This window comes from Pongo abelii, chromosome 19, assembly GCF_028885655.2.
Source record: "Pongo abelii isolate AG06213 chromosome 19, NHGRI_mPonAbe1-v2.0_pri, whole genome shotgun sequence".
Taxonomy (NCBI): Eukaryota; Metazoa; Chordata; class Mammalia; order Primates; family Hominidae; genus Pongo; species Pongo abelii.
The window spans coordinates 96,732,288-96,759,667 of NC_072004.2; the positions used below are offsets into that span (position 1 = coordinate 96,732,288).

Consider the following 27,380-nt stretch of genomic DNA (forward strand, 5'->3'; position numbering starts at 1 on the left):
TAATAGCTGGTATCAAACTGATCTTCCCATTTAAAACAATGGTAAAAGCTGGATAAAAACAATAAAAACACCCGACCAAAGACACTGGTAAACAACTCTGTCAGCTCAGACTTGAGGGGTCCGGATCCCAGAGGACAGAGAAAAGCCCTTAGTCACAGAGAGGTCAAGCCTGTTGCCCCTGGAGACTCATCAATCATTGGGACTAAGCAGACAGGACAAGAGAGCACAACAGCCTAGAGCCTGGGCACACTCACAGGGCTGGGCACTGAGAAGCAAGAATGAGGGCACTCCAGCAGCCAGAGCTCGAGGGAGAGAAGGAAACCTCGGAGAAGGACGCCACTCCATATTCTGTATGCAAAAATCTCCCCCAAAGCACTTGCAAGCTACCAGCTATGCAGAGAGGAGCCAGCAAGAAGATGAACGCCAAGCAGAAGATTCACCATCTGAGGGTGTCACTGCCCAGCTGAGACCCCAGAAGGGCTGTACCCTAGGAACAAGGCCAACCGGAAACACATCTGAATCAATGGGACACAGGCCTTCTGCCTATCCCTTGTATGATGGATGAATGACAATGTCACCCAGAACTTCTATGATTTCTCAAACACAACATCTGCAAAATACCAGGCACACTAGAAAACAAGACCCCATGACAAAAAAACAAGAAGCCACAAAGAATCAATATCAATACTTTTTTCTTTTTCTTTTTTTTTGAGATGGACTCTCTTGCTCTGTTGCCCAGGCTGGCGTGCAGTGGTGCTATCTCGGCTCACTGCAACCTCCACCTCCTGGGTTCAGGTGATTCTCCTGCCTCAGCCTCCCAAAGTGCTGGGATTACAGGCGTGAGCCACCATGCCTGGCCCAATAATTACTATTTGAAACAACAATAACAATGTCTTGTGGAGTTTTAAATAAGGGTTGATATCAACTGCCTAGTATAATCGTTAGAAGAATAGAAATGTACCAACAAGCTAAAAGAAGAGTAAATATTTAAAATGTTTGATTGATCCAAAGAAAGTAAAAGCAAAAACAGAAAAAGGACATATGAGACAAATCATAGGACATAAGTTGAAAGTTTTCCCCCAAAAATCAGTTATTAACCATAAATAGTCTTAAATACTCCCATTCACAGACTGAATAACAAGACAAAAGTCAACTGTGTGCTGTTATGAGACATACCATGAATATAATGGACTAGAGAAATCAAAAGAAAAGGGATGAAACAAGCTATCCTGTGCAAATACAAACCCAAAGCAGAATTAAGTTAGCTACAAAGCCAACTTTAAGGAGAAAAGTATTTCCAATGATAAAAAGGAGTATTTAACAAGATAAAAGACAATTCAACAGGGAGATATAACCAACTTAAATCTGTCTGCTCCTAATAATATGGCTTCAAACTAAAAAGCAAAAAGTGATAGAACTAAAAGGAAAAATTAACAAATCTGCAGTTACAGTAGGAATTATCATACCTTTCTCACAACTCATTAACAAAATGATTAAAAAATCAATAAGGGGCTGGGCGCAGTGGCTCACGTCTGTAATCCCAGCACTTTGGGAGGCTGAGGCAGGTGGATTATTTGAGGTCAGCATTTGAGAGCAGCCTGGCCAACATGGTAAAACCCCGTCTCTACTAAAAGTACAAAAATTAGCTGGATGTGGTGGCGCACACCTGGAATCCCAGCTACTCAGGAGGCTGAGGCAGGAGAATTGCTTGAACCCAGGAGGCAGAAGTTGCAGTGAGCCGAGATGCTGAAGAAGTGGCTGACACAACGTGGACGTGTATTCTAACGTACACTGTAACAATCTATTTACTGCAACTTGAAGACAGGCAAGATCATTCTAGAATGCTGGAGGACCTTTGGGGTGGGGGTGAACGACAGTGAGGCATCCATGGTGAGCTCTGGGGTGCTGGGATGTCCTATGTCTGCTCTGGATGGTGGTTCCATGTGGTTCACTTTGTAAAAACTTATCAGGTTGAGGCCAGGTGCATTGGCTCACACCTGTAATCCCAGCACTTTGGGAGGTCGAGGCGGGTGGATCACCTGAGTTCAAAAGTTCAAGACCAGCGTGACCAACATGGAGAAACCCCGTCTCACTAAAAATACAAAATTAGCCAGGCGTGGTGGCGCATGCCTGTAATCCCAGCTACTCGGGAGGCTGAGGCAGGAGAATCACTTGAACCTGGGAAGCGGAGGTTGCAGTAAGCCGAGATTGCGCCACTGCACTCCAGCTTGGGCAACAAGAATGAAACTCTGTCTCAAAAGAAAAAAAAAATTATCAATATATACCAGTAAGAAAAAGCTCAACAACTCCATAAAAAGTGAGAAAAGAACACAGGCAGTTCACAGACAAAGAAACGCAAGTGGCTTCTAAACCCATGAAAAGACACTCAAGTTCCAGCCAGAGAGGCCAAGAATGATGAAGCCTGGAAGGTCCTGGGTGCAGAGACAGAGGCCTTGAGCCTGGCTGGGAGTGACGCTGCAGGCACTTTGGGTAGACCCACCACATTTACAAATGCTCACACCCCGACACAGGATTCCATTTCTAGAAGGCTTCCTACAGATGCGTGCTCAAATACGTCAACATGCTCTGAACACAGATATTCATCGCGATTCTGTCTGCAATAGCAAGACTGGAGAGGTGAGTCCTTCGGAGACGGGGATTATGGAATTTTCCTACCACGGAACCCATGAAACGGCTAAAAATAGCCAGGCAGCTCTGTGCCCATGGCTGTGGAGCAACCTGACCTGCACAGGATTTTGAGCAAAAGCAGCAGGAAGCTGTGTTACAATGGAAGAAAAACCCACACGCACGCACGTCTCCACACGAGGGACACACCAGGAACAACGGTGGGTGGTGGCCTCAGGGGTGGGCGGCTGGGGAGGGGACTCAGAGTTGGCAGCAGGTCCATGGGCGATCAGTCACCGCAGAAACACCATGGGGAAAGCGCTTACGACTCAGCTAAGTCGGCTCTCAGGAAAACCCGATGCACAGCTTGAGCAGCTTAGTGTGGCCCTGCTGGGCAAAGACCATGCGTCCTGGTGAACCCAGGGTTCCCCAGGCTGACTGGACCAAGTCCCTTTTGTGGGTTTTAAGTTTCTTGACAGAACCCATCTGAAAACGCTGAAACAGGGGCTTCCTTCCGCCTCCACCTCTCCCCAGCCCAGACCAATCAGCCCTCGTCCAGGCCACCCCACGAGCGGCACGCACCTGGGAGGAAAGTGCGTTCTTGTGGATTTTCTTGTAGATCAGCGCCGGGCAGATGAAGCAGATGAGGCTTCCCATGGTCGCTCCTGTGAGGCCCAGGATGGTCTCCACTAGGATGGAGAAGGGACAGGAAGGGATGAGTGGGGAAGGGCTCTGGCCAGGAGGGGACCTGAGCTTTTGCCCTGCACATGGGTGAGCAAGCCAGCATTGAAGGAAAGGCCGTCTAGGCGTGAGCCGGGAGCAGAGACGCCCTCTGTGCCCAGAAAGCCTGACAGCTGCGGCTGATTCCTCCAACAGTACATTTAGGCCCCAGGGTGAATTCTCTGATGGTTCATCTTTAAAGAGTCAGACACTAGGGACCTCCTGCCGAAACCAGATGCTGGCTCCGCACAGCACGGCTCCTGCGCCACCTCTCCTGCCTGCTGCTCCGTGAGTGGCCCTAGGCAGGCAGGACCTATCCTAGGGCAGGTGTAGAAGCCAGGGCCTAGCAGGTGCTGCCAGGCTGCAGCCCCTGCCAGGAGCCCAGACAGATCACCTCTAGGGCTGTCCCCTGGGGAGAGTGCGTGCAAGTTCCCCTGTGGATCTGATGATAATGAGCTCTGTCTTGTCTGCTAGGGAGTAGGTGCATTTGGGTAACATAAATACATTCAGAGCCTTCAACGCTTCCCCCTTGGTAATGCGTCATCAAAATCAGAAGTCAAAAGCATCAACAGGACAGCATGTGCTATTCTAGAATAGTTGGTTCTACAAATCGAGCCTGTGTCCCAGCACTGCAGTCTCTCTCTGCCCAGGTGTCAATGGGTGCCTGCTGTTCCATCAAGCTGCCAGATTTTTTTTTTTTTTTTTTTTTTTTTCTGGAGTGCAGTGGAGCGATCTCAGCTCACTGCAAGCTTCGCCTCCCAGGTTCACGCCATTCTCCTGCCTCAGCCTCCCAAGTAGCTGGGACTACAGGCACCTGCCACCATGCCTGGCTAATTTTTTTGTATTTTTAGTAGAGACGGGGTTTCACCATGTTAGCCAGGATGGTCTCGATCTCCTGACCTCATGATCTGCCCGCCTCGGCCTCCCAAAGTGCTGGGATTACAGGCGTGAGCCACCGCGCCCGGCAAGCTGCCAGATTTTTTTTATTTTTTTTTTTGAGACAGAGTTTCTCTCTTGTTGCCCAGCCTGGAGTGCAATGGCGCAATCTTGGCTCACTGCAACCTCCTCCTCCCAGGTTCAAGTGATTCTTTTGCCTCAGCCTCCCGAGTAGCTGGGATTACAGGCATGCACCACGACGCCCTGCTAATTTTGTATTTTTAGTAGAGACGGGGTTTCTCCACGTTGGTCAGGCTGGTCTTGAACTCCCAACCTCAGGTGATCCACCCACCTCAACCTCCCAAAGTGCTGGGATTACAGGTGTGAGCCACCGCACCTGGCTCAAGTTGCCAGATTTTATCCCCTGCCTTTCTCTGTGGGCCAAAGAAAAACTGACGAAGTCTCTAGACTTTTTTAAGAGACCAGAGAAGACGGCTCGTAACTGTGCAGGTCTTGGTTGATGCCGAAGCCCCCGGGTCCCACTCCCTGGCACTAGGGCAGCCCTCCCGCCTTACCGTTGGGGATAAGGATGCCACCAACCATGGTTCCAAACACCACAGAGAGGGTAAGTGCTTTAAACCGGAGAGGAGGCATGTAGCCCCCTGCTGCAAAGGTGCCATCTTTTTGCTGTACAAAAGAAAAACAAAACGGTTTTGAAATGACTGATTTCCTCCACCACTCTCCTAGAAAGCAAAGCCTGAAAGTGCTCTGCCAAGCACACCAGGCACATCTCCACGTGAGCCGGCCGCGCACTCACCTGGCAGGTGAGCCTGACCAGCACAATCAGATCTGGCTGAGCAACTTGAACGGGAACCTGCAACATGCCAGGAAGGCACGAGGGCTTCTCACCCCAGGCACAGACCATACATTTTAAAACCTCCTTTTGAAATGCGAGTATCGAGTCCTTCCGTTTTCCTTTTTGCTTTTAGAGCAACAGCACGAGAGAGTTTAAGTGCCAGAAGTATGGAGAGCAGAATACAAGCTGCACAGCGCCGCTCCTGCCAAATGCCCCAGGCCTCTCCTGGCCCACAGGTTTCAGGGTGCAGGCAGAACCCCCCCACACACACACGCACATACTCACGCACACATGTGGCCGTGTTATCATCTCCAGGGTGCAGGCAGAAACCCCCCCCACATGTACACACTCACACACACACGTACACACGCACACACGTGGCCGTGTTATCTCCAGGGTGCAGGCAGAACCACCCCACACACGCACACACACTCATGCACACACTCACGCACACATGTAGCCATGTTATCATCTCCAGGTTGCAGGCAGAACCCCCACACTCACGCACACACACACACACGTACACACTCACGCACACACACATATACACACTCATGCACCCACACACATGTGAGGCCATCTTAGCTCCAGGGTGCAAGCAGAACCCCCCCACACACACACACACAAACATGCACACACGTGGCCGTGTTATCTCCAGGGTACAGGCAGAACCCACACACACACACACACACTCACACATGCACACGAGGCCGTGTTATCTCCAGGGTGCAGGCAGAACCCACACACACACAAGCGCACACACATGCACACATGCACACATGTGGCCATGTTATCATCTCCAGGGGGCAGGCAGAACCCACACACACATATGCGCACACACACGCATACACTCACGCACACACATGGCCGTGTTATCTCCAGGGTGCAGGCAGAACCCCCCCACACACATACGCACACACACATGCACACACACACACACAGTGAGGCCGTGATTATCTCCAGGGTGCAGGCAGAACCCCCCACACACACACACACTTACGCACACATGAGGCCGTGTTATCATATCCAGGGTGCAGGCAGAACCCCCACACACACAAGCGCCCACACACACAAGCGCACACCCACACATACACTCATGCACACACGTGGCCGTGTTATCTCCAGGGTGCAGGCAGAACCCCCCCCACACACAGACACACACTCGCGCACACATGTGGCTGTGTTATCTCCAGCAGATGTGCAACAAGCAGTGAGCAATTTCAAAGTCCAGGAAGAAGAAGAGAGAAGGGCAAGATGAGGCCCTGATTGCAAGTGCCTGTTTTGGCCCCAGGGTGCAGCCAGGCCTCTACTGATCTGCACCGGGATGCCAGGGCCATTCATTCCAGAGGAGGCGGCAGAGCCAAGGACAGATGGCCTCAGACCCCACCTTCCCCAGGGCCCCCAGCTGTGGTCTCTAGTACAGGACACAGGAGCCAGACCACCTGGCTCAAATCCTTGCTCTGTCATTCACCAGCCCCAGCTGTGTGCCCCTAGGCAAGTGACTTAATCTCGGTGCCTCAGTTTCCCCATCTGTCAACAGAAGCATCTCCTCATCCAGCCGTGGTAAGGACCAAATAAGTTAAGACACAGGACGGACTGGCCGTGATGACCATCCCTGGGCTAGGAAACAACCGCAGAACTTTCTAGAACTAGTTTTGAAGCATCCCATTTTCAGAATGGACTTTTACATAGGATGGATTGTGGAAATGGAGTCAGAATTGCCTATCGGCCTCAGGGCGGTAATTTGTATACAGGCCATGGAGGTGGGGAGTTAGGTCCATCACACAAGAGTCCCGGTCCTAGAAATTTACCTATGACATAGACCTAGAGAAGGGGAGAGGGGACTTTAGCACGAAGACTGTCATAAGATGGTTAGCCATGAAAGGTCAAGGGTGAAGGAGCAGTGCACCCAGGCCCCTGCAACACGTGGAGAAGCAAGGAAGCAGAGCCCCTGCAGGCTTGTAGGGACCGCGGAGAAACGCTCACGGCACATGGGCCGAAGACAAGAAAGCAGGTGGCATGGCCGCGGCCCCACCTCCAGGAAAGGAGAAGCCACGGGCGCTGATGGAGGAAACACAGCCAGGTCCTCCTTGGGATGAAGGGGGGAGCGTGAGCTTTCCTACTTGAGTCACAATACCTTTAACGCCACTGTCAATTTTTTAACAAGATAAAAATGGGTCATGTAGAGAAATACAGATGCTGCTCAGGTACAAAACAACAATCAGTGAAAGTTGGCCTGGCCGGATGCACAGGGGGACCCCACGGCCATATGACAGGCTCTGGCCTTGACTCCTAGATCCTGCCTCACCCGTGCCCAGGTGCCTGAACTCTGCAGAAGAGAGGAGCATCAGCACGTGGGGGAGGCACCCAGTCCTTGGTGCTTGGCCTCTGCTGCGAAGCCAGAGGCACGTGGCTGGTGGAAGTCTGCAGGAGGCAGATGACTGCCACCAGGCTGTGGTGACCGCACACCTGGCCACATGGACAGTGAGCTCATGCTATTGTTCCCGAGGCCCAGGGAGACCCACCACCCCCAATGTGACTGCTGAACTCTCCCCCGGATTCTCTGAGACCACTCAACCTGCCTTGGCTGAAACAGTTCAAGAGGAATGTGTGCCTCTAGCCACCAGGAGTCCCAGCTGACGGGACATACCAGGCTCACAGATCTCAGGCTGCGGGACAGAAGACAGATGGGCCACCGGGCGGAGCTCCCAAGGGGAGGCAGGAGGGGAACCTGGACGGGGCAGGGCTCCTCCAACACTGCAGAGTGGCGTCTGCACCCCCACGCTCAGGGCACAAGACAGCACAGCGGGCGTTTCATGGTTCACTCTGCCACAAGGAGAGAACCAGGACAGCCCTCTGGTTTCAACTCCTACAGCTGAAAGTTTCTTAGAAAGAACTAAGTAGCTGCCTGGCCTACATATGTTACAGTGAAAAAACCCAGCCTCACTTTTTATTTTTCTTTCTTTCTTTTTTAGAGACAGGGTCAGGGCTGGAGTATGGTGGAGCGGTCATGACCCAATGCAGCCTTGAACTCTCGGTTCAAGTGATCCTCCTGCCTCAGCCTCCCGAGTCACTGGGACTACAGGCATGCGCTGCCATGCGTGGCTAATTTTTGCTAATTTTTTGTAAAGATGGAGTCAAGCGATGTTGTCCAGGCTGGTTTCAAACTCCTGGGCTTAAGCAATCCTCCCGCCTCGCCCTCCCAAAGTGCTGGGATTACAGGTGTGAGCCACCATATCCAGCCTAGTTTTAAAATGTATTTAAAGACAGGGTCTTGCTCTGTTGCCCCAGCTGGAGTGTAGTGATGCAATCACACTCAGCCTCAACCTCCTGGACTCACGCAACCTCGCCTCAGCCCCCTAAGGAGCTGGGACCACAGGCACCACCACTATGGCCTGCATCAAACTCAGCCTCTCTTACGGTTCAAAAATCTGCTATATTGTTAAAATTTTTCAAAGTTACACAAAAATAAAGAGAACTGTGCAGTGAACACCATGTGCCCATCTCCAGACTCTGGCCATTATCAACTCCTGCCCATCAATCTGGTTCCTCTAGGCTCCCCCAACTTCTGCCCTCCCAGGACTCCTCTGATGCAAATCCCCACTTTCCTACTATATCTCTGGTTCGGGACAGCTGGGCTTATGGGAAGCAAGCCTGTCCTCCGCTATTACGATCTGGAGAGCGCCCCGAGGGTCTTACCTGCTGCTCACACAGCAGCGTGCTCAGGGCCTGCCTGCATGGCAGGATCATCATGGGGAAGCCCACAGCCACCGACATCATGAAGCCCACACGGAGCATCTCCGTCACCAGGTTGGAGGGAAAGTGCATCAGCACGTTGCCGGCCGTGGCCTCGGTGAAGCTGACGTAGCCGAAAAACCCCACCTGTTGGAGAATGAGAAACAGCAACATGGCAGACAGACATCCTGGTCGAGTGGCACCTGTCACAGTGGGCAGGGCATGGGGGGGACCTGTGCCCTGCCCCCTAGAATGGCCTTCAATCCACTTCATAATGAAGCTTCTGCAAGAGATGGCCTTCCACGGGCAAGGCACCATTTGGCCTCCTCCTTCTTAAAATCTCTAGTTTCTGTAAGAACATGCTCATTTCTTTCTTTTTTTTTTTTTTTTTTTGACATGGGGTCTCCCTCTGTAGACCAGGCTGGAGAGCAGTGGTGCGATCTCGGCCTCAGCGTACCTCCGCCTCCCTGATCCTGGTTCAAGCAATTCTCCTGCCTCAGCCTCCCGAGTAGCTGGGTTTACATGCACGCGCCACCATGCCCAGCTAATTTTTGTATTTTTAGTGGAGACGGGGTTTCACCATGTTGGCCAGGCTGGTCTTGAACTCCTGACCTCATGATCTGCCCGCCTCGGCCTCCCAAAGTGCTGGGATTACAGGTGTGAGCAACTGCGCCCGGCCAGAACATGCCCGTTTCTAGAGAGAATTAACAGAGGTCTTGGAGAGAGAGTAAGAGTGGCTCAGATAAAGGGTTCTGGGAGCAGCCCTGGTGCCCAGCTCCTCAGGTCAGGAGAGCTTCCTGGCCCAGGGTGGATCCAGGCTCACAGGGCTGGTCCTGGAATGATGGAAGCTGATGGAGCTGCCCCAGGTCCCCGCACAGCCTCCAGACACTGGGATGGGAACAGAGAGAAAAAGCCAGCAGCACACAGGGCCAGGGCCATGCCTGTGGCAGTCCCACGGGGCACTGCGGCACGTCATGCTGGCATGACACAGGTATGGAGAGGGCGTGGCAAGGCTCTTACCATGACGTAGAAGGTGGTGACCACATTGAGGGAGGAGGCAAATATGGAGCTCATGGTTTTCACTGACGGCTCATCCAGGCTGTCGTAGGTAGGCAGCACCTGGCTGTATAGAAACAGGCCATTTCACAGCGGACCCGAGAGAGGCACACCCTCCCCAGCGGCGCCACTTCCAGGACTTCTCTGCAGCCCAGCGAGAGTCTCTGACCTTCCTTTATGCAACATTCTCCGCACACTGGAAGTCCCAGCGCTGAGGCCAGGATTTCGTGATGCTGAGGACAGCAGCATTGCAGTAGCCCCCACTCAGGACACCCCCCAGAGCGTGCACCATGCGAACATTCCCCAAGGCTACGGAACGACAGGCTGCTGCTCCACGCCAGGGAGTGGGTGCTGAGAGTCAAAGCAGCCAGTTTACAGGGCAAGCAGCCGGAGGAGGCTGCTCAGAGAATCGCTGTCAAGAGGAGGGAAAGTTAAACAAACACACCCTGGCCTGGGCGGCCGGCCCATCTCAGCGCCTCCATCTCAGCGCCTCTACACAGGCATGATCAGAGTCGGCACAGACAAGGAGACGGCCTGGGGCGCGATTCCCCACTGCAGCTCACTGTGTGATGAGAAAACTGGCTTCGGTCCCACAGCCTGGTGCCAGGAGTGTGGTGCTGCTAGGGGTGGGAGGGACCCAAGCCACTGGCCAGGCAAGGACATGACAGCCCTGCACAGGCAGCAGACGCATCCGAGGGATGTGCACAGGGACCTGGGCCCTTGGAGAGGGGTGGGCGAGACGGGAAGGGAGAGGCTGGGGCCATGGAGCATCTGCGTGCAGCCGGGGAGAAGGGAGCTGGGCCAGGCACATGCCAGAGCACAGGTGAGAGCCACTCTGCCATGGGGCTGAAAGAGGACTCTGGAGTGGGAGTCCAGGGGGGTGCTCCTAGGGTGTCCAGGTGGCCATGGCCATGGCTGTCCCACGGCAGGGGCTCAAGGGCACAAAGGAAGCTGGGTGGGCCAGGGGGAGGACGGGATGCAGAAAGCCAGCAGCCAGTAAATGGACCAGCACAGTGGCCAGCGGAGCCAAATCCCAAACCACCTTGAAGAAAGTGAAAGAAAAAACAGGACATCCTGACTTCATTAAAAAGCAAACCAGGCCAGGCACAGTGGCTGACACCCGAATACCAGCACTTTGGGAGGCCGAGGCAGGAGGATCACTGGAGCCTGGGAGGTCGAGGCTGCAGTGAGCTGTGATCGCATCACTGCACTCCAGCTTGGGTGACACAGCAAGACCCCATCTCCAAAAAAAAGAAAAGAAAACCCAGCAGACTGACAAGTGAGAAGGCCCTGCCAGCAGCTGCTGGTATCCCATTGCCCAGGTCCTAGCACACCATCCCATCAGGCTGCCCTCAGCATGGAGTGCCATCAGCAGCAGTCAGGGGTCTCCGCAGGACATGAGCCTTCCCCTCGGCCCAGGCTAGAAGGGAGCCAAGTGGCCAACACCTGTGCACACAGCCCCAGGAGGCTGGCAGAGAAACAGGAGAAACACGCAAGAGGTCTCCACGGCCCTAGACCCACAGCTTCAGAAGAAGACCATGTTGCGGCATGAACTTCCCAGTGCTAAACTGTCCTCTCCCCAGAGCTGAGTCCACACCAGGGAGTCTCGGCTTGAGGGGACCAGCGTTGGTGCCCCATGACACGTGCTTACCCCCAGCCCCCAATACACACTGTGGGGAGTGACCCCCAAGGAAGCCACGGACACTGTGGGAAGGGGTGTCCCATGCACACGGGGGTGGCCAGGGTGGACGGCCAAGCCCCAGGCTCCTCTCCAATCCTGACCACCTACCCCAGGGACCCCCGGGATCATCCCTGGAAAGAAACAAGGTAGGAGCCACAAAACCTCCTGGCCACCTGCAAAGGAGCTCCACAGATGGGGGACATGCTGAGTGCTGGCCCACAGCCCCAGACAGAGCATCACTGGCCCGCCCACCTCGCAAGGCAGCCTCTGAGGCTCAGGGCCTACTGGAGTCAAATGGAGCCGTCCACATGCAGCTCTTGGGTGTGTGCCCCTCTGCCCCACTGTGAGGATGGGGACCCCGGTGTCCAGATAGACCCTGCCCTCCAGGGCCTCCTGGGCTCAGTGCTGCCCAGCTGCTTCTCTGGGCCTAGGACAACCGTTCCGCATAAGCAGGTATGCATTTACCAAAAACGGCCAGATAGTGAAGGCACAAGGGAGGCCTGGCCCCAGCTGGCATTCAGGCCAATCACACAGGCAGGGGGCGCGGCCCGCCACCCAGCAGGGACAGGCACTCTGGTGCAGTGACGCTGTGGGAGGGAAGAGACGTCTCTGTTCTCAGCAAACATTCCTGGGTTCAGAGGTGGGGAGGTCAGCACGGCAGCCCGCACAGGGGTAGGGAGGTCAGTGTGGCGGCCAGCACAGGGAGGGATGTCCCTGCTCGGGAGAATGTCAGGTCAATCTGTGGGCCCGCACGTCCTCGGGGAGGGGCAGAAGGAAAGCTGCACTTGTTGAGCTGCACGCTCCAGCGCTTCAGAACCCAGCCCGACTCCGGAACCAGACCCAAACGAGGTGCACCAGCTGCTACGTGGCCACCACCAAAAAGCCCCAGCTGCAGATTTATTTCTAAATACGCAAACACGCAGACACAAAGGACAACTGGTAACTAGGTATGTGGCGGAAGAATGTGGCTTCTGTCACCGATCATAATGGGATATTAAACAGCAAGACTGGGGCGCGTTCTGGTGGAGACGGAGCTGCCAAGAGAGACGCTAAGTGGGAAATGACGATTTGGATCTCGCATGTGGGTGTAAACACAGCGGTATGAACAAATTTCATCTGTCACATTAGTTTACGATTGGCTCAATGCATGCCCACTAACGCTACAGGGGCCGCTCTGCCAGCCCCCCGCACACCGATGGTCTTTTCCCGTCCGCGCCGGATTTACGCCTCTCTTTTCAGCCGGTTACCATGTTCCAACCGGGCATGAATCACTCGCTCTTGTCATTTTGGTGGAGAAGGTAATGCTGCTGGAATTATGGAAGAGCCCGATCCGCATTTACAGAGCCCTGCGTGCCAGAGAGAAAGCAGGCCCGCGCACAGGCAGGCCTCCAAATGCATCCAGCAGCCGTCTGAAGTCAATGTTTGTGCCATTTCCTTTTAAATATTCTCAGAACAGCTAAATTCTGGCGAAGCGCTCGACTCTGTGCAGTCAGATGGCTGGGTTGCTGCTGCATCCTCCACAGCCAACGCTCTGCTTGTGGGGATCTGGCAAACCAGGGACTCTCACCAGCTAGTCCCAAACATGTCCCAGGAATGAAGCCGATTTACCTCCTGATTAAAATATAACTATCTCCCTCAACCTGGGGCGGGAAAGGTCATCACTGAACAAGACATCACTCTTCAGCAGCCAGCAAAGAGCGATCACAGTAAACAAGAAAGAGGGTCCCGTCTCCCAGTAGCTCGCCCTCCCCGTCACAGAACTCTACCACAGGCCACAGCAGGACACTTACGACTGGCAGGCGAAGGACATGCCGAAGATCGGGATGCAGCGGAAGACGCCCTCCCAGCGGACATAGCTGACCCGCCGCAGCCACTGCCCACTGAAGAGGCCATGCTTGAGAGAGGAGAGCACGATCTGCAGAGGGAGCGGGGAGAGAGCACGGGGCAGGTCAGGACGCAGGTGGGACTCAGCATCCCGGCCCATGCACCGCTGGGAAGGAGTGGCAGGAGAGTGCAGCTCTTCCCACCCACATCCCAGCCCCCCACCACCCTGTGCCGCCAGCTGGAGGCAGGGAGACCCCGCATCTTTCTAGATTCCCAACCCCAACCCTGCCTCAGAGCACCCTGGTTCATCCCGCAGGCACCAGAGCAGCTGCTCTTGCAAGGGGGCTGCTTGGCGCAGACGGGAGGAGACCACTAAGCATGCACAGCCCCAGTTTCTGTCAGTTACACAGGCTGGTTTCCCACGTGGGCAGGTCCCTCCCCATCCTGTACTGTGCTAGACACGGACATCTTCCAAAAGACTGGCCCAACAGGACGCAGCTATCTCAAGAGTAAAGAGGTAGCTGCCACTGGGCTGGCCCTCACTCGGAGACTCTGGCTTCAATGACCACCTGCCCTCGTCCTGGTGCAAACCCGCTGTGAGACACCCAGGTTCCAGCCACTCAGGAAGGGTCATTTCTGACCTTGCCAGGGAATGGGCAGGTCCCAGGGGCTCGGGTCCTGGGGCTCCCATGGGCGGGGGCCTGGCAGAGAATGGAGGGTGTGCTGGAGGCTCTGGGTGGTATCTGTGTTCTCAGTGCCAACTCCACAGCTGGCCCCTAGTCCATCCTGTTATAAATTCTCATTTAGAAAAATAATAGCAGCCAGGCGCAGTGGCTCACGCCTGTAAACCCAGCACTTTGGGAGACCGAGGCGGGTAGGTAACAAGGTCAGGAGTTCAAGACCAGCCTGGCCAAGATGGTGAAACCCCTTCTCTATTAAAAATAAAAAAAATTAGCCAGGCGTGGTGGCAGGCACCTGTAATCCCCGCTACTTGGGAGGCTGAGGCAGGAGAATCACTCGAACCTGGGAGATGGAGGTTGCAGTGAGCCGAGAGGTCAAAAAACAAACAAACAAACAAACAAAAACAATAGCTTGCCACCTTGTGTCAAAACACTGGCACCGTGAGCCGTGGTCACAAACCCTACATAAGACATCTTTGCATAAAGCAAGTGGACTTGGCGTTTTCTTTGCCTTGCCTGGAGGACATGAAACCAGCCTCAGAGCCACCCCTGCCCTGAGCCCCAGCCTCTCCTGCCAGCCAACCGCACCTGGGTCCAGCCAGCCCCGTCTGCCCCGTGGTGCCCAGGGACTGTGAAATGAATGGCATTTCCTGGTACATCCTGCTACTTCCAACACATTCCCAGGAGGCAGCAGGTGGCCTGCTGTGGCCACAGGAAAGAATGGGCCAGGAGCAGCCTTTCAGCGGGTGCCCGCGCACGCTGCAGACTCACCACGAACATGAACACAGTGTAGAAGAGGAGGGCCATGGCGCTGAAGGACTGGATGGAGGCCATCATGTTCCGCTGCAGGCTGAGCGGGAGCACGATGCACAGCGACACGGCGAACAGCAGGAACATGCGGAAGGTGCCGCCCACCTGCGGGGAGCCGGCAGGGGGTCTTGGCCAAAACCCCGGGCCTGCTCACCACCGGGCTCTCTGCACTGCCAGGGAGTGGGAGCGCCCTGAGCCCGAAAGCCGATGGCATCCAGGTGAACGACGCCGGCGGGTCTGAGGCTGGCACACTCGCCTGGAAGCCGCTCTCACAGCCGCTGTGCTGTATGCAGCCTCGGACACTGGGTATTTCCCTTCCCTGGAGCCCAGCCCCACAGTGAGACCAGCCAGAATGGGACAGCAGCCCCCCTAACACGAGAGGCAACACAGCGGCTGCGGGTCAGACTCAGCTGCCCTGGGTGAGGGGCGGGAAAGGTACAGACACTACCCTGTGGGCAGGACGGGCCCAAAGCTCTATCTACAAAGGTCACTACGAAGCACAGAAAACGGAAGGTCGAATGGGGAGACAGAGTAGAGGGCCTAGCTCCCCGGACGCTCCTTGGAACTGTCTCTGACAAGGAGCAAATCTGGTACATTCCACTCCTAGAGAGGACACCCCCGCCTCAGCTGTGGCCTTTGAAAGCCTTCCTACGCTGCTAGCACCCTAACGTGCCTTGATGCCTGCCCTGCCCAGTGAGGGGCTCTGCTCCCTGGCAGCGAGGGAAAGGTGTGTGGGCCCGTCAGGTGGGCCTCTCCGTGGTGGGGGGCAAGCACGGAGGAGGCTACCCCAAGGTCCCTGCAAGAAGTGCTGAGTCCACAGCCCCAGCAGCTCTGGGTGACCACGGAGGCCGGGGATGCCCGAGGGCCTGGCCACCTCTGCCCTCCAATGGGCAGCCCGGGCTGGCAGAGACTTGCTCTGCACTGTGCCCGGGTCTGAGGCTCCCCCACCCGCCCCTCATCTACATGGTGTCGGACTCTGCCTGGCTTGCTTCCTCCCGTGTACCTCTCACAGACGTGACCCAGCAAAGCCCCCGCACTCCATCAAGCCCCTGGAATGACAGCAAGCTCGACAGAAGCTTCTCCCAACCAGCACCCAGGTCTCGGTCCTCGGGAGGATCCCACAGAGGGCCTCAGAGCGGCCGTCAGCATCTGAACAACCCAGAACCCTGAACACGTCCTTACCTGAAACCCGAACAGCCGGGCGAAGAAGTTGGACCCCAAGTCGCCGATCACGACATAGAAGGCAATGCAGGTGCCCAGCATCAGCCCGATCATGCTGCATGGGGACGGGGTGGGGGAAATGCCATCAGGGCGAGCTGGCACAGCACCTGGGCTGCCGCCGGGGACCACCCCAAGGCTGGGCTGAATGACAGATGTGATTTCTTTTTTTTTTTTTTTGAGACGGAGTCTCGCTCTGTCGCCCAGGCTGGAGTGCAGTGGCGCGATCTCGGCTCACTGCAAGCCCCGCCTCCCAGGTTCACGCCATTCTCCTGCCTCAGCCTCCCGAGTAGCTGGGACTACAGGTGCCCGCCACCACGCCTGGCTAATTGTTTGTATTTTTAGTAGAGATGGGGTTTCACTGTGTTAGCCAGAATGGTCTTGATCTTCTGACCTCGTGATCCGCCTGCCTTGGCCTCTCAAAGTGCTGGGATTACAGGTGTGAGCCACTGTGCCTGGCCAACAGATGTGATTTCAAACGCGCCCCAGTTCACAAGGCGTGGGCAGGTTCTGTGGCGCTCTCTGTGTCACTTGGCATGCACACTGCACACTGAACGACACTCAGCTTTTCTCAGCGTGGTATTATACTCGCCCCTCCGTGGAGGCTCTAAAAGTTACAAAAATCTCCATGATGGGCCTGGCACGGTGGCTCACGCTTGTAATCTCAGGACTTTGGGAGGCCGAGGCAGGCGGATCATCTGAGATCAGAAGTTCAAAACCAGCCTGGCCAACATGGCAAAACCCTGTCTCTACTAAAAATACAAAAATTAGCTGGGCCTGGTGGTGCGCGCCTGTAATCTCAGCTACCTGGGAGGCTGAGGCAGGAGAATTGCTTGAACCCGGGAGGTGGCAGTGAGCTGAGATCGCAGCATTGCACTCTAGCCTGGGTGACAGAGCAAAACTCCATCTCAAAAAATAAAAAAATAAAAAAAGCCCCACGATGTTAGTCAAGTTAAGAGAACAATCAACTGCTTTCAAAAAAGGCTGTTCGTTTGAGTTTACAATTCCCTAATTTAGAAGCCTAGAAGTGCAATCTCCTAGCAATTTTTTCATCTCATAAATTTTTTCATCTCGTGAAATTTTATTCCAAAGGAAGAAAAATATGACATTTGCAATGTAATGCCACCTTTATGCAGCAGTGTTTGAGGGGTGGGTGCGGTGTTAAGGAATGGTGTTGAGAGATTACAACTGAGGGAGGACCGTTTAACAAGTTCTTGGAGTTTTCCATACATAAATTTTTCTTACAACACTGAAGGGTACAAGTAATTGGACTTTCATGTATTTAGTGACTCTTCAGAAACCTAAGTTACAGGTGACTCTGGGGATGAAACTGCCGCTCCCGCCGGCAAGGTCCCCAGTGTCTGGGTGCGGGGGTGGGAGGCAAGCGCAGTGGCAGGGCGGGGCTTACCTGGTCTCTACCAGCATCTTGCCCGCCTTCCCGTAGGCGTGGAATGCTAGTGCAAAAGAAAAAGGAACACTCAATCCAACAGCGTGAGAAGCACATCCAGAACAAAGGTACTGAGCAAAGCTGTCAAGGGCAATTTCACAGAAACCCGTGGGTGCAGATTCTCCGGGGCACGAGGGGTATTTCAAATTCTGGCCGCCAGGTTATTTTTGGATCTACTGTCTGCAAATGGAACTACAAGAAACAAAGACAGAGCAAGGGAAGGACAGGAGGCAGGTTCTTCCTTCACTCGATCGGATTTTTTAAAAGACAAAGAGACAAGTCCCTGCGATGCAGCCCTCCCACCATGGCCACCGGGGGCCGGCTGGAAACAGCATCCCGCAGCCCGGCACGGCCGAACCCCGTGCTGTTGGCCAGAGCTTGCAGGTCCCCAGAGGGCTTAGTGCCAGCCCCAGGTGCCCGAGCGCCACAGCCTGCACCAGAGGGACTCTGAGGGAGGGCTTTCATTTTCACCCTTTGGTTGAGATTTACAGAAACAAATGGAGACCCCTTTCGAGCATGGTGCTTCAGTAAGGGAGGGGACGAGAGCCCCGGGCTTGTGGTGTCCACCTGGACAGCTAATGAGGAGCCTTGCCGACGAGGAGCATGTGTCCCCGACGGGGCGGCCGAATACGGGAGGCGCCGCCATTCTCTCCGCCCTGACAGCGGGATTCTCTGCAGCAGATGAGAAACGGCTGACTCAGCAGGGTCCCTCCCAGGCCCCGTGCGGTCATCTGGTGAGCCCCGCACTTCCCCCACGGTCCAGCCGGAGGACGGCAAAGGGAAGTCCCGGCTCCAAGGCGCACCCAGAGATGGGGTGCATGTGGCAGGATGGCCCAGCCCCGTCGGCAGCCCCGGCTTCCTGCCCCCGGTTTCCTCCCTCCCACGGGCTACAGGCCTCTGATGAGCTTTGGAAAGCAGGAAACACACAGGCCAGTAAGTATGAATGGGCCCAAAAAACACTCCTTATTACTTTAAACTACTTAGGAAGAAGCACGGCATTGCCGAACGCCACAGCCCGGGAGCATCAAAGACCCCGCCTCCAGGGCTCACCCTGGCCTTTCCTGGACCTGCCTGTGGGCTCGTTGAAGGAGCCTGGCACCCCTTGAGTTCATCCCACAACACGGAAACCCGAGCCAGGCCCCAGAAGCTGACCTGAGGCTGCAGAGAATTTCAAACACTAAGAACTCCAGAAGCCCCCTCAGCAGCCCACAGCCCAGGGCCCTGCTGTCACTAAGGAACGCCCTCCACACCCCTCGGTGACCGCACAGCCCGGATGCAATAAAACACCGCGCTCCAAACATGGAGGTGCTCCTGGCCATAACGTGCCTTTTTATTCTCCAAACATGGAGGTGCTCCTGGCCATAACGTGCCTTTTTATTCTCCAAAAGGAAGCTGGGTCTCTATAGCATATTCCAAACACAAGCACACCTTGCCCAAGAAGGTTCCAGAATATGCCTGCCGCTGGCAAAGGAAAATGGAAGGCCGTCTAGGAAATCAGGGCAGCACTCTCTGCTAGTTCCCAGGACAACGTCCTGAGAGCCCACCATGCTGAGACACGGCCCCACGCGCCTTCTTTTCCCCACCTGGGCCAAACCCTCACCCGCCATTCCCAGTGTCAATCCCTCGGCAACTTCTCCTCCCCAGGTTCAAACACCAGCCCCAGTTGGACCGACCCCACTCCTTCACATCCTGCCTGGACTGGCACAGAGAAAGGGAGGAAGAGGCTGAAGTGCCCAGCAAGGTCCCGGGGACCCAGCCCTCCCCCGAGTGTGGACTCCCAGTGCGGGCCCAGTCCCTGCCAGGGTGGAGGTGTCTGTGAGCGGCGAGCTCTGAGGGCACGGCCTCCATGCAGGGTGTACCCTGCCCCGGGTCTAGTCGGATCTCCCCCAGAGCCGGCACAGGAGCCACAGAAGCCCGGACCACCCAACGACAGGATGCGGGCAGCACTCCTGACACCGCTGCTCACAACCGAGAACTCAGAGGCCGTGTGGGGGCCAAACAGTTGCTGCTGCTGGGGGAGGCGGTTTCTAGCCCAGACCATGCATGCCGGGGTTCAGGCACAACTCTCAACAGCGCAGGGTCTGGGGCTCAGAACAGCTTCACGAGAAGCCACAACAGCTGAAGGAGGCGAATGACTGATGTATCTGTGTGTCTTCTGAAGAGGGGATTTAGAAAAGTCCATGTCTGAGCAAGACACAGGGCAAGGAAGCAGCAAGTGAGAAGGCGACGAAAACGACAAAAACCACCCGCAACCTGCAACAGCAAATAGGACAGGGAAATATACAAACACCAACAAAAAACGACATCTCTCCAGGCTGGCACATGGCACTGGAGGACAGTGGGGAGGGTAAAGTGATCAGTGGCCACCTCCCTAGGCTAACCAACCCGAGGAAACATCACACTGCAAACCTGTGCCTCGGTGGAGGCAGATGCCATTCGGAGGAAACCACCTAGCTGTCCCAGGGAAAGTAAGTCTGTATGCAAGGACGGGACCCAGCCCGGCGCCTCCTGAAGACTGGAGTGTGGAGCTGCTGTCCACTCTGCACGAGGGCCTCGCCTCAGCTCCAGGAGAGTCTCATCTTACCCTCCCCAGGGACGCCTCTCCCAGCACGGGTCTCCCCACTTCTAAGATGAGCCAGGGCAGACTGCAGCTGACGCGGAGCAGCTGGGTCCAGGGACCTCTGTCCGGAGCTCACGCAGTGGAACCATCGTGTTTGGTGTCAAAGGCATAACCTGAGACACACTTGGTGTTTTGGAATCTTTTTTGTTTCTGGCAGGCAGAAGTGGACTGCGGTCACCCCATGCAGTTAAAGGTTGGAAGCTCAGGTAGGAGTTCCAGGCAGCACAGAAGAGCACCCACCCGGCAATTTTCTTCCAATCTGTCACATGTAGCCAAACTGGTTTGACTCTTCGGGGACTTTCAATGAATAGCCAGCTATCAGAAATGGGGGCCTCCCCAGCCCTGGGTCACCGGTCTTCTTCCAGGACACAGCCAAGGACTTGAGTTGGGGCCTCTGCTACAGAAACCCTACACAGAGACCTCAGTGAGGAGAAAAGGGTCACCCTGCAGGTCACGGCTCTGCAGACCCAGGAAGGGGCCGCCCAGGCACTGTGCCTCCTGGCCTCCGGTAGGCATGTTTCAGCCCAAGTTGAATTAGGCCATCTCACTGTGGATCAAATTTAACGATGAACTTCACTTCCTCAAATAACGACAAGAAAAGACTCTGACAGCGCCATTCTCATTAGGAAGGGAGGAGAAGGAATGCATCCCCTCCGGCTCCGAGGGCCAAAACGAACGCAGGACTCTCTGTGGCAACATGAAGGGGACCGGGAGGAAGTGGAGGCTGGGAGGCCAGGACCCATGGGTGGACCGTGCAGGTGTTTTTATTTTGTTTGCCCCCCCACCAACACCATTTCCTCTCCCGCCACCTCCTCGCTCTGCCGTGGGAGCTGTGAGCCAGCGGGGGGGACCTTCTGCAGGGAGGACCCGACATCCCAGCCACACACTGGCTGGAAGGTCCAGAGCCTTCATCACAAGGCCAGAATTTTCACCAAAACCCACAGGGCCAACTCCTGAGAAGATGCTGGAATTTCAACACCCTTGCTGGATGCCCCCAGAATGGAAGGTGGAGCCGAGAGGTGCCGAGCCTGTGGCAGGCAGGGAGACAGCGCGGGCCACACAGCCTGTGGGCAGACAGGAAGGTGAGGGATGGCGCCCTCGAAGACAAACAACATAGAAAATATTCCACACTGAAATGAAGCAGAAAGCGCAGCCTTCTCTCCTGGCTGAAACAGCATTAAAGCAAGAAAGAACAAAGGGAAACAAAACTGCAACCAACAGCATCAGGGGAAAGACACAGCCACTGGGAGAGGAGCCACTGAACTCCAGCAACAGCCTGGGCCTGAGGAACTTCCTCCATGGAATTCCGAGTTGGGGAGAACAGCAAGGTTCTCTGCAGGCAGCTCCGCAGGAAGGCATCTGGTGTCCAGGAGAGACACAGAGGGAGCAGGTCTGCACCAGCACTGTAAGGACGGCTGTCTCGGCCTGAGTTTAGAAGAGGAAGCTTGTGTGGACCTGCATGGAGCAGGCAGGAGCGCACGGTGACAGGGAGGCCTGGCGCCTCATACCCTTCTGTGTCATTCCAATTTTGAAGCATGTGATTATAACAGGTTTTTCTTTTTTTTTCCAGACAGAGTCTCACTCTGTCACCAAGGCCCGAGTGCAATGGCGTGATCTCAGCTCACTGCAGCCTCCACCTCTCGGGTTCAAGAGATTCTCCAGCCTCAGCCTCCCGAATAGCTAGGATTACAGATGCCTGCCACCATGTCTGGCTAATTTTTTGTATTTCTGGTAGAGATGGGGTTTCACCATGTTGTCCAGGCTCATCTCGAACTCCTGACCTCAAATAATCCGCCTGCCTCCGCCTGCCAAAGTGCTGGGATTACAGGCATGAGCCACCACGCCCGGTGGGTTTTTTTCTTTAACTGCATTTTTTTTTAAATTTAATTTTTAATTCTTTTGAGATAGGGTCTCGCTCTGTCACCCAGGCTGGAGTACAGTGGCGTGATCACAGCTCGCTGCCACCTCACACTCCTAGGCTCAGGTGATCCTCCCACCTCAGCCTCCCAAATAGTAGCTGGGACGACAGGCACGTGCAACCATGCCCGGCTCATTTTTTTGCAGCATTACATTTTAAAATAAAGAAAAAAAAAAACTTGCTATCCAAGGAACTCTTGAAGAATAAAGTAGAGTAAATAAATAAATAAATAAATAAATGGAATAAGGCCCCCGCCCCAGGTCCAGAGCCACCTTATGGAGAGGGCGCCTCACCCAGGCCGGCGTAGGTCCTCCGCTTGCTCAGGCTGGCCGACTTCACCAAGAACATGCACGACTGGTGCGTCATCCAGGAACAGAAGACCAAGAGCAGCGCCCCCAGGACAATGCCGCACTGCACGGTGGAGACAGGAACACATGTTCACAGCAGCAGGTGCTCCCCAGAGGCCCTCACCCCACACACGCGGCTCATGAGGACCCTCTTCATCCCCAGGCCCCACTCCATCCCAGTCTCCTGCCGAACACGACACTTCCTAGCACTGAAAGGGCCATTTCCTTGCTGTGGTGGCCGCGTGCCTCGTCCAGGGATGAAGCTGCATGTGCAGAGCACAGGGGCGCCATCTCCTTCCCAGTCCCCGCCTCAAGTCTTCATGGACAGCTGGGTGCTGCCAACTAATACCCCCTTGTTCTCTGCACACACCCTACATGCACCATCTTTGGCCACTTGAGTCCACAGCTACGAGTAATGAACACGTTCTGGAAGAAAGAGATTAAAAATGCCATTTTCCCCATTCTCATAAGTAGACACTTACTGTGTGACCTGGGGATTAACTGCACCCCTAGGTATTCACTTACCCAAGGGGAATGAAAACGTGTTCGTGAAAAACCTGTATGCCAATGTTTACAGCAGGTTTATCCACAACCCAGAAATGGAAAACAACGCAAATGTCCTCAACAAGCGAACGGATACAAACTGTGGTCCATTCGAACAAGGGAATATTAGTCAGCAGGAAAAAGGGATGACTACTGACACCCACTGTGACTTGGATGGGACTCGAACGCACCGTGCTGAGCGGAGGAAGCTAGACTCTGAATGCTACGAACAGTGTCATTCTGTTTACAGGAAACTCAGAACAGGCAAACTTTTAGGCCAGGGAAGAGCTCAGTGTTGCCAGGGGCTGGGGATGCAGAGATTGGCTGATGACAAAGGGGCACGTGGGGACCCTCTGGGGGATGGAGCTGTGTGTTCTATGTTTGACTGTGGTGGTTACACAGCAAGCCCGTGACGTGCACCCTAAAGAGAGTCAATCAGCCGGGCGCGGTGGCTCACACCTGTAATCCCAGCACTTTGGGAGGCCGAGGCGGGCAGATCACGAGGTCAGGAGATCAAAACCCTCCTGGCCAACATGGTGAAATCCCATCTCTACTAAAAATACAAAAATTAGCTGAGCATGGTGGTGCGTGCCTGTAATCCCAGCTACTTGGGAAGCTGAGGCAGGAGAATCACTTGATCCAGGGAGTCAGAGGTTGCAGTTGAGCCGAGATTGTGCCACTGCACTCCAGCCTGGCGACAGAGCAAGACTCCGCCTCAAGAAAAAAAAAAAAAAGAGAGAGTGAATCTTCCTGCATGTCCACTACCTCCAACGAGGTGACACTTAAAACACGAGGACCGCCACACTAGTGCGAGACGCCAGTCACGTGAATCTAGCAGGATGGTGAGGGGCGGAGGCGCTGCACTTTCTAGTCTGTTGTTCTGTAGACTTAAAACTGCTCAAACACATAAGTCCGGCTGGGCGCACTGGCTCACGCCTGTCATCCCAGCACTTTGGGAGACTGAGGCAGGTGGATCATTTGAGGTCAGGAGTTTGAGACCAGCCTGGCCAACATGGTGAGACCCCCACCTCTACTGAAAACACACACAAAAAATTAGCCAGGCTTGGTGATGGGCGCCTGTAATCCCAGTTACTTGGGAGGCTGAGGCAGGAGACTTGCTTGAATCTGAGAGATGGAGGTTGCAGTGAGCTGAGATTGAACCATTGCACTCCAGCCTGGGTGACAGAGTAAGACTCCATCTCAAAAAAAAAAAAAAAAAAAAAAGTCTATTAATACCCAAAACTCATGAGATATCACCAAGCACTCATCAGAATGGCTCCAGCGGAAAAGACATGATACCCAATGTTACCGGGGACGCAGGCCGGCCTGTGCACCACTGCATCCACATGGCAGCTCCAGAGCGGAGCACACGCACCCTGGGGCCCAGCCACTCCACACAGGCACGCACCCAGCAGAAACGCACTCCCTGCCAACGCCTGGCCAACTCCTCAGGGCATCACAAGAGCTCCCAATAGCTGACACCATAAATGCCTCGCAGGGGTGAACTACACACAGACACACACGGTGGTGCAGCGAACACCAGAACGCAAGCCAGACACTAGCACTAGACACCTGCACAACAGGATCTACCCGCCTCAGTTCAAACCAGGCAGCACCACCGTGGCGCACTAGGGGTCAGCAGTGTGCCCCGGGTAGGCCGCCACGGCCAGAGTGCGCTCCTTAATTTGGGAGCTAGTCACGCGGGTTTGTTCGTCATATGAAAATTCATCAACAGCACATCTAAAGAAGTGTGTACACATTTTTGTATGTCAAACTTCAATGTTTATTTTATATATATATATATATATATATATATATATATTTTTTTTTTTTTTTGAGACAGAGTCTCACTCTGTTGCCCAGGCTGGAGTGGAGTGCAGTGGCGCGATCTTGGCTCACTGTCAGCTCCACTCCCCAGGTTCAAGCGATTCTCTTGCCTCAGACTCCCTAGTAGCTGGGACTACAGGCACCTGACATCGCACCCAGCTAATTTCTGTATTTTTAGTAGAGATGGGGTTTTATCATCTTGGCCAGGCTGGTCTTGAACTCCTGACCCCGTGATCCACCCACCTCAGCCTCCAAAAGTGCTGGGATTACACACGTGAGCCAATGAGCCCAGCTATGTATACGTATAAATATATCAAAACTACTAAAACAAACAAAAAAAACACTAATCCAAAGTTTTTCAATGACAAGGCTGCCAAACACTAAACACACACATCCCCAAATCGCCTGCTGGCCTCTCCCTGCGCCCCGGTCCAAGGAGGCTGCCGTGGAGGAGACGCTGCGGCCAGATCAGAGCAACTGGGCCTCCCTCTCAGCAGCCCTCAGGACTCAGAGGGACGTCTCTAGTCCTTCACTTCCTGACAGGTCTGTGCAGATGCCTGGCTAATCAGCACATGCTCTGGCAGGGGCCTAGTGTCCACCACATGGCAGGTGGTCCAAGGCTGGAGACAGCTGGACATCTGGGCCCTAAGATGTACTTTCACAGGTGTCTAAACCAGAGCCCCTTCCACGGTGGCACTTCACCGACAGGTGTCAAAGATGACAGCATTTGGGGCCAGGTGTGGTGGCTCACACCTGTAATCCCAGCACTTTGGGAGGCCGAGGTGGGTGGATCACCTGAGATCAGGAGTTTGAGACCAGCCTGACCAACATGGTGAAACCCTGTCTCTACTAAATACAAATAAATAAATAAATAAATAAATAAATTAGCTGGCATGGTGGCACATGCCTGTAATCCCAGCTACTTGGGAGACTGAGGCAGGAGAATCTCTTGAACCCTGGAGGCGGAGGTTGCAGTGAGCCGAGATTGTACCATTGCACTCCAGCCTGGGTGACAGAGCGAGGCTCCATCTTGAAAAAACAAAGATAACAGTCTTTGAGTTGCAGGAGGAGGACCAGCCACCGCTCCACATCCCAGAATGCAGTTCTGCTGCCAGGCAAGTCACAGTGGACACTGGGACATGGAGTCCTTCCAGATACACCCAGAGGTGGCTGGCAGAAAGCTGGGATTCTCCACGCCCAGACCAGATGCTGCCCGGGGGGCTCTGGAGGCATGTAGCCCTGTCTTCCCCCGACAGGCTCACCAACCATATCAGGCAAACAACTCAGACACAACAGCCTGGAGGGCTGCACGGGAGGGTTTGAAAATTCCTTGATCGAGAAAAAGTTGTTGTTTTTTTTTTTAGAGATGGGGTACTGTTGTGTTGCCCAGGCTGGAGTGCAGTGGTGCAATCATAGCTCAATGTAATCTCAAACTCCTGGGCTCAAGTGATCCTCCTGCCTCAGCCTCCCAAGTAGCTGAGACTACAGGTATGCACCACCATGCCCAGCTAACTTTTAATTTTTTTTGTAGAGATGGGGTCTTACTATGTTGCCCAGGCTGAAAAAATTTTTTGGATATTTTTATCCCAAAGATAATGAATATGAAAAACACCGTGTTTGCTAATCTAAAATTAAACTACTGGTGCCATTTTGTTTCAAAATATACATCTTGTTTTCATTTTTCTACCTACTTGGTAACGTTTCAGTCAGCCTTTCTTTTCCAAAGCACTAAATGCTTGTTTATTGTAGATTAAACAGACGACACTTAGAAATGGCCATTTTCTTTCATGTGTTCTTCAATGCTGGAATGACGCTAAACTTTTTGTACATGAGATTTTTTCCAGCTGTGGTAACGTCTGCACACATTAGATCAAACGTGCAGTTTTTTGTTTTTGAGACGGAGTCTCGCTCTGTCGCCCAGGCTGGAGTGCAATGGCGTGATCTCGGCTCACTGCAACCTTCGGCTCATTGAAACCTCCGCCTCCCAGGTTCAAGCTATTCTCCTGTCTCAGCCTCCCAAGTATCTGGGATTACAGGCATGTGCCACCACCCCCGGCTAATTTTTATATTTTCAGTAGAGACGGGGTTTCACCATGTTGGTCAGGCTGTTCTCGAACTCCTGACCTCAGGTGATCCACCCGCCTCGGCCTCCCAAAGTGCTGGGATTACAGGTGTGAGCCACCACGCCCGGCCAAATGTGCAGTTTTTGTGAAACGCAGATCTTAGGTGTATAACCTGGTGGATGTCTTTAATCACCTTGCAAGGTCCCTATCTAGTCTCGAAGCCTGGGAGGGGTGAGTTGTGTGCTTCTGAAGACAGGTGCAGTTGAGTCAGAGTTTTTAAAAACACGATAAAATGTAAAAACACGGAGTCCTGCAGTTCCCTTCCGATTCTGGAGGATCATTTTGCTTTGTTACACTTTGCTTCGGTATCGAGTTTTTGACTGTGGGGAACTTTCCGGCCTGGGCTGACAGGGGCTGCCAGGGCCAACGCCGTGCGCTTCTCATCCACGGATTCTCTGCGGGAACTGCGCCGGGACCCAGAGGGTCGCCCCGCCCGCGGCCGCCTGCACCCGCCCAGCGAAGCCCTGCCCCGGC

The 27,380-nt window shown here is 54.3% G+C and overlaps 1 protein-coding gene across 5 annotated transcripts in view; it reads right to left on the minus strand.

Annotated features, from left to right (window-relative positions):
* The window catches only part of SLC38A10 (solute carrier family 38 member 10), a 50,467-nt gene that overhangs the window by 22,494 nt on the left and 593 nt on the right, over positions 1–27,380 (minus strand). For 2 of the 5 annotated variants that reach the window (XM_063717845.1, NM_001131858.1), the window contains 9 exon segments: positions 22,360–22,477; positions 17,490–17,535; positions 16,046–16,139; positions 14,825–14,968; positions 13,340–13,464; positions 9,833–9,935; positions 8,777–8,959; positions 4,797–4,908; positions 3,208–3,314 (listed from right to left, as the gene is read on the minus strand). In XM_063717845.1, coding sequence (XP_063573915.1) covers positions 3,208–3,314; positions 4,797–4,908; positions 8,777–8,959; positions 9,833–9,935; positions 13,340–13,464; positions 14,825–14,968; positions 16,046–16,139; positions 17,490–17,535; positions 22,360–22,477 — 1,032 coding nt within the window. 5 annotated transcript variants of the gene reach the window in all.